Raw genomic sequence first — 6484 nt, forward strand, 5'->3', positions numbered from 1 at the left:
CAACAAACGTTCTTCCATACAGAAAATGCCTAAAATGCTTAACAAAATGAACTACGGCGAGTAACTCTTTTCGAGTGACGCAATATTTACGCTCGGTCTTCGAAAGTGTACGGCTACCATAAGCAATAACCGTTTCTTTTCCGTCTATTTCCTGGGACAGGACTGCTCCAATTGCAGACTGACTTGCGTCCGTATCAAGTATAAAAGGTCTCGAAAAATCTGGATGTGACAGTATTGGCGCCTCGAGGAGCTTGGATTTCAATGTCTGAAACGCATCTTGACACTCCTCTGTCCACAAGTATTCGCGACCCTTTTCTGTTAATTTGTGCAAACATTTTGCAATGCCTGCAAAATTTTCTATGTATCTCCTATAATATCCGCACAGGCCGAGAAATGAGCGCAACTCGCTTACATCTTTCGGTTCTGACCATTGCTTAATAACCTCCACCTTTTGTGGATCCGTTGCAACACCATCCTCACTTATTACATGTCCAAGGAAGGACACTGATTTTGCGAACAACGAACACTTTTTGGGTTTTAACTTTAACCCGGCGTCAATCAATCTATCAAAAACTTGTCGCAAATTAGTTAACATCTCTTCAAAATTTCTGCCGACTACAATTATGTCATCCAAATACACCAAGCAAATGTTCCACTGTAGTCCAGCCATAACTCTTTCCATTAATCGCTCAAATGTTGCCGGCGCACATGCAAGTCCAAACGGCATTTTACGAAATTGGAAAAGTCCACGCCGTGTCGCGAACGCAGTTTTAGGGCGGTCACTATCTTCTACCTCTACCTGCCAATAACCTGAGCAAAGGTCTAAAGTTGAGAACCACTTGTTGCCAGCTAGCTGCTCCAATGAATCGTCTATTCGAGGTAACGGATACGCGTCTTTTACCGTAAGGTCATTGAGTCGACGATAATCGACACAGAAACGAGTCGACCCGTCCTTCTTTTTAACAAGTACAATCCCTGATTACCATGGCCCTTCAGACGGCTCGATCACGCCCCGTTCTAACATATTGTCAATATGTTTGTCAATTTCGTCGCGCATGGCTACCGGTGTCCGCCGAGGTGGTTGTTTGACAGGATAGTTTGTTCCGGTGTTGATGCGATGGCGTACAATACTAGTACATCCGAGATCGTTATCGGACAACGCAAACAGCGACTTGTATTGCTTCAAACAGTTAGTAACTTGATGTCTCTGCTTCTCGGTCAAATGGGAACTTGCTTCATTGACCAGCTTCTGCAGTTCGTTGTCCAATTTAGGAATTTTGTGTTCTTTACTGGTGTTTCCAGTCATGGTGATTACATCTTCTACTGGACTTATTTCTCCAACAATGGTTCCGGCTCGTATTGTTGTTACATTATTTGAAACATTTAGCAATCTAATTGGCACATGTTCTCGTGCTTCAACCAAGGTCTTTGCCAGTAAAGCGTTGTCCCTTTTTACAAACTTCTCGCATGGCTCAATAATGCCTATCTGCAGTTTACTGGTTAACGTATCATAGTCATTAATCCTACCACGTGCAAAAGCTTCTGTTCCTGGTGGTATACTGATATCCTCTGCGGCTGAAATTCTGTAACAGCCTATTTTGCCAGAAAACGCCATAGGATATGTGTTACTTTTGCATTGAAGGGTTTCCTGTTGTAAATCTATTTTACAATTATTCTTTTTCATAAAATCTAAACCCAGTATCCCGTCAATAGATATGTCGGCAACCAAAGCTTCGACTATAAACTTGTCTTGTCCAATCTCTATACAGAACATTCCCTTACCAGCTATGCTCAGCTCTGTTCCATTTGCTGAAATAATGACTTGGGTTATTGGTTCAAGTTCCGGTCGTTCCTTTTTCTGTATTCTGTAAAACAAAGCGTGCGAAACTAAAGTAACCGTGGCACCAGTGTCTATTAAAAACTTGGTAGGCTGGTTATGAATGGCGACGTCAATGTACGCACCAGCTTCCATGTTTGAAGCATCTGTTCCCACGTTAATTTTTCTTCTTTCCATTCGCCTGTGTCGACTGTTGTAGTGTAAAGGCCGCACTGCTCCGTTTCCCCTACCATTGCTTCCATTGTAAGGCTTCTTATGAGCTCTACATTCATTTCTAAAATGTCCAAATCTTCCACAATTGTAGCACTGTATCTTGTCTTTCCATCCAGGCATATTGATATCGGAGTCTTTCCTTGTCATATCGCTTTTAAAATTATCAAGGTCCTTTTGGAGGGATTCAATTTTTGTTGAAAAGTCTTCCATCATTTTTAACATTTTATCGTAAGACTCATTTGGTTCAGTGCATGTGGCGCGCAAATGACCTCTGCCAGTGTCGTATTTTCTTTCAGCCTTGTAAAAAGCTTCTAATTCTACGGCAAGACATATTGTTTGATTGAGGTTTTCCGGTCTAGATTGTTTTATCCTTATTCTCATCTCTGAATCCACAAGAGAATCTAAAAATTGTTCCCTTGCTAAAGTTTCTCTAACCTCGCTTGGTGCGTTAGGATAAGCCTTGTTTACCAATCTTCTTATGGCCTGACCAAGCTCCGGCAAACTTTCACTAGCTTTTTGTCTTCTTTCTTTTAATTGTACTCGGTACAACTCGGTCTGGTTTGGAGGCGAAAATCTTTCTTGCAATGCTTTTATCAAGGTAGTATAATCCATTCTTTTCTCAGTAGGTAGATCACTAAACACTCCTTGTGCTTGTCCTCTTAAAGCTGTTGCAAGGTACAGACCCTTCTCTTGGTCATCCCAGTTGTTGATCACCGCACAGGCATCAAAATGTGACTTAAAATCGCTCCATTCACTCGTTCCATCATAATTGGCAAGCTTAATTTCGCGCCGTGTCTTCCCGTGGCTAAGTTTGTCAGCGGAATTAGTGTTGCGGACTTGCTTGTTTTGGCGTAATTCCTCCCTCAGTATCGGTGATACATCTGGCATCGGCATTGCTTCAGTGCCTGCTTCTTTCTTTGTGGTGTGTGTCTTCTGCGTTGTCTTTTCTTTTGGCCGCGCTCCTTTGTCGTCCGTCTTTATAGTGGTAAATGGCCCATATAAACGCGGCACTTCGGGTGTTGGAACATTCCGATCTGTACCGATACTGGCACGATGCGTATCTTGCATGAAATCGCCGTGACGCGTTTGAATTATACCAGAGTCACTTAAATCTTTTACTGGGATTTTTGGGGTAGAATATAAATTTGCACTTGGTCCCTGGCTCATTAAAGTCTGCATTCTATCGCTTAATTCTTCTTCTAACAAACTTATTTGTTGCCCTAACTCATTATACTTGTCCATCTTTAATATTTTATTTTAAATATATCCAGAGCCTTGCTGTATCCCACCGCTGCCACCAAAAATATGTCACGTACCGGGGGTACGCAACTGCGTAACTCTGGGTTTCGTACCAGAGTCGTTTCTCTGGATACAGTCAAGGCTCAAGAATTGGTAGCGTTATTTTATCAACTGAATATTCGGATTCCCTTTATTGGTGTTGGGCGTCAAAATGGGTATCAGACGATAAATGCCAAGGAGGATTTAATATATTGATATACTTTTGCTTAGCCAGTGCTTTCTAACTTTCTAAAAGCAACGAATTATTAATATACTGAGCCAGTGCTTTCTAACTTTCTAAAAGCAACGAATTATTAATATACTGAGCCAGTGCTTTACTTGTAGCCACTGCTTTATATCTACTTTATTTGGGCCAGTGCGTGTGTTGGACTGTTTGGTCACTTCTTTGCTCTTATTCAATGCTTCTCTCTGCAGCCACTGCTTCTTCAGCAGCTATACTTATTTACTCACTTGGCTCCTTACTCAGGACCACTGGAAATGCTTTATTTTGTATACCGCCAATGCTTCTTTCTGAAGCCACTGCTTCTTCAGCAGCAATACTGAATTAATCAATTGGCTCCTTATTCAGGACCACTGCTTATAATTCTTATTCAGAACTATAGATTAATCTCACCTTTCTTCTTCTCTTGTATCCAACTGCTCGGCTTGAATTCTAAACCCAGAACAATGTGAACTTTGAAAACCTTGGTATATATAGTAAATTGTAGACTCGTCCATACAATAGACTATTCCAAAAACGACTTTATCACTAAAACGTTTTACAACACCTAAGCATATATGATATAACAAAGCACTATTGTGACGGTTATATACTTTGTAACAACTGATCATGATCGTGGGAATTCTGGATTTATAGGTCAATTCCTGACCCCAAAACAATTACTACTCACCCAGTAAAATGTAAACAAATCGAAAGTGAAAGTAAAACAATGTGTAAATAAATGAAGGGAATGAATGATATTTCTTTCTGTTGGACTTTACAATCGGATTATAAAATAAGCAACAACCAGGTAAGTTTGCGAATTCATCACAATAGTAATACACAGGGCAGATGATTACTTTTATGATGTCTGCGTGCCGGTACCGTGAGTAAATTTTGTTATATAAAATTACAATATACGCTGCATGTATTTTATTGACTTATTTTAATTCATGGTGAAATTATTTCGGATAAAGTTGTATGTAAATTTAAAATTCATAAAAAGTAGTTGTATCTACAGATTACCTATTAAGGTAATTCATTTGAAATTTGCTTCTTTATAACTCACTGGAATAATGAATACTCTTTTTAAAAATAAAATAGAGAATTGAAACTCTTAAGATACTTTGAAAATAGTAAACATATAGGATTTGAAAAGAGAATACATGAAACTAAATATATAATATCTAACAAATTATAAACCTGAAAGAAGAAGAAAAAATGACATTCAGCATACTTTACTGCATGTTTATTGTCTATCAAGATGAGTTTAAACAACAGTAAATTAGTTTAAAGTTTTTATTGTTTACATTTTGCGGAGAGCCGATTTTACTCCCTCCAAGATAATATTGTTTTTTCTTGAACCTATCTTTGCTGTACCAGATGGAGGTGTACGTGAGGAAATGATAGTTATGTTGTGTGCATCTATTTCTTTTAAATAGTCAAGTATCCTTGATCCAATTCCGTAGTCTCTGTCGTCATCGTACCCGTCGTGTGTATGTCCGTCTTTGTCTGTAAACCGATATACCAATGTGTTGTATGTACATGCAGATACTGGGCCCTGCATTATTTGTCGGGCAGCTTCACGAACTTCTCCGTATGTTGTGGTGACAGCAGCTGTGACACAATAAGTATGACCATTGTCACTAACTTCATTAGAACTAGTTTGCTCAAATGTACCAAATTTAGACTTGTTACTGGCATCAAAAATAGCTAAAGCTTTTGGTGTTGACACTTTTTCCACATATTTAGATCCACTTTTGATGAAGAATAAACTGTTTCCTTTAATTTTTGTGCCTACATCTACTTCTTTGTACTCCTTTTGTTTTTGTACTAGTCTTTTTCTGTTTTCACGCATATCGTCTGGAAACTGTGGAGTTATGTATATGCCATTTAGTAACTCTTTGTTTTGTTTGCCTATTGTTCGTGCAGTGTTTATGACATGCTCCCGGTCATTGTAGTCATGGAATTTAACAACTATAGGACGGGTGCTCTTTTTATTTGTCTGGGTCCCTATTCTGTGGGCTCGGTCAATTTTAATATTTTCAGTTATTTTCAAAACATTTTTGAAAATCAATTTTAATTCCGCTATTACGTTTTCGTCATTTCGTTCATGAACCCCTATTACTATAGCATTTTCCCTCATGCTGCGTTCAACCAGGTTTGCTATTTGACTTTGTTGACAATCGAGTCTAGTTTCTAAATGTACCACGTATGACTTCATTAGATTTAATTCCGTTGTCAGTTTTGTATTTTGATTTCTGACTTCGGCTATCATAGTTGTTTGGTCTTCAGTTTCTGTTGCCACAACTTGAAGTCTGTCTTCAATGCCATCTTTGGCGTATATGTCACTTTTAATACCATGTATTTCTTCATTTTGGTTTTCAAATTTTATTATAAGACTGTTTAATGTTTGTTGTATGCCTACTATGCCACTTAGACGTTTGTTGTTGAATGTTTGATCCTCAGAGTATTCACCGAGGTTTTGTTCGAGTGAGCTCTCTGTCTCCGTCATGTTAGTATCCGCCATTTTTATACCTGTGGTTTGTTTACTATTAAAAGTTTCTGTCTCTATTTCTCTTTCACGCTTACGAGTATTTTGTTTTTCACTCATTACCTTTATTCATTACTATCAAAGTAAGTATGTTATGTGTTGGTTTCAGAAAAATTCACTGTTTCACCATGTTTAAGTTGAAAATATCAGGCAGGTCGAGCAGAGAGAAAAAAAACTCAACCATTCATTTCCAAGGGCAGATAAGGCCATTAATTATATTTGTGTGCATAAATAAAATCGTATGTTTTTCTTCGAAAGAACCGTATGTATGATAAAAAATATTTTGAACATAACATATCGGTTGCATTTAGATGACAACATGCGTTCCAAACTATCTCCGACTTTTATCATATTTTATATCTGTTAATTGGACGGCTCAAGT

General features: G+C 38.4%; 1 protein-coding gene across 1 annotated transcript; it reads right to left on the reverse strand.

The window, feature by feature from the left end:
• Positions 1 to 4854: 4854 nt before the first annotated feature.
• Positions 4855 to 6078, reverse strand: LOC134688149 (uncharacterized). Its single transcript, XM_063548622.1, has 2 exons — positions 5677 to 6078; positions 4855 to 5418 (listed from the first exon to the last, which is right to left on the reverse strand). The coding sequence occupies exons 1-2, from the start codon at positions 6076 to 6078 to the stop codon at positions 4855 to 4857; spliced, it is 966 nt and encodes a 321-aa protein (XP_063404692.1).
• Between the last annotated feature and the right edge of the window lie 406 nt (positions 6079 to 6484).

The sequence above is a fragment of the Mytilus trossulus genome, chromosome 10 (assembly GCF_036588685.1).
Source record: "Mytilus trossulus isolate FHL-02 chromosome 10, PNRI_Mtr1.1.1.hap1, whole genome shotgun sequence".
In the NCBI taxonomy this organism is placed as follows: domain Eukaryota; kingdom Metazoa; phylum Mollusca; class Bivalvia; order Mytilida; family Mytilidae; genus Mytilus; species Mytilus trossulus.

What these genes read in the sequence shown, in the direction of transcription:
- LOC134688149 (XM_063548622.1), bottom strand. Translation starts at nt 6,078, where the DNA reads ATGGCGGATACTAACATGACGGAGACAGAGAGCTCACTCGAACAAAAC. An exon ending in GCATGAGGGAAAATGCTATA is followed by an intron (nt 5,419 to 5,676) that starts GTAATAGGGGTT and finishes ATAACTCCACAG; the next exon opens with TTTCCAGACGATATGCGTGA.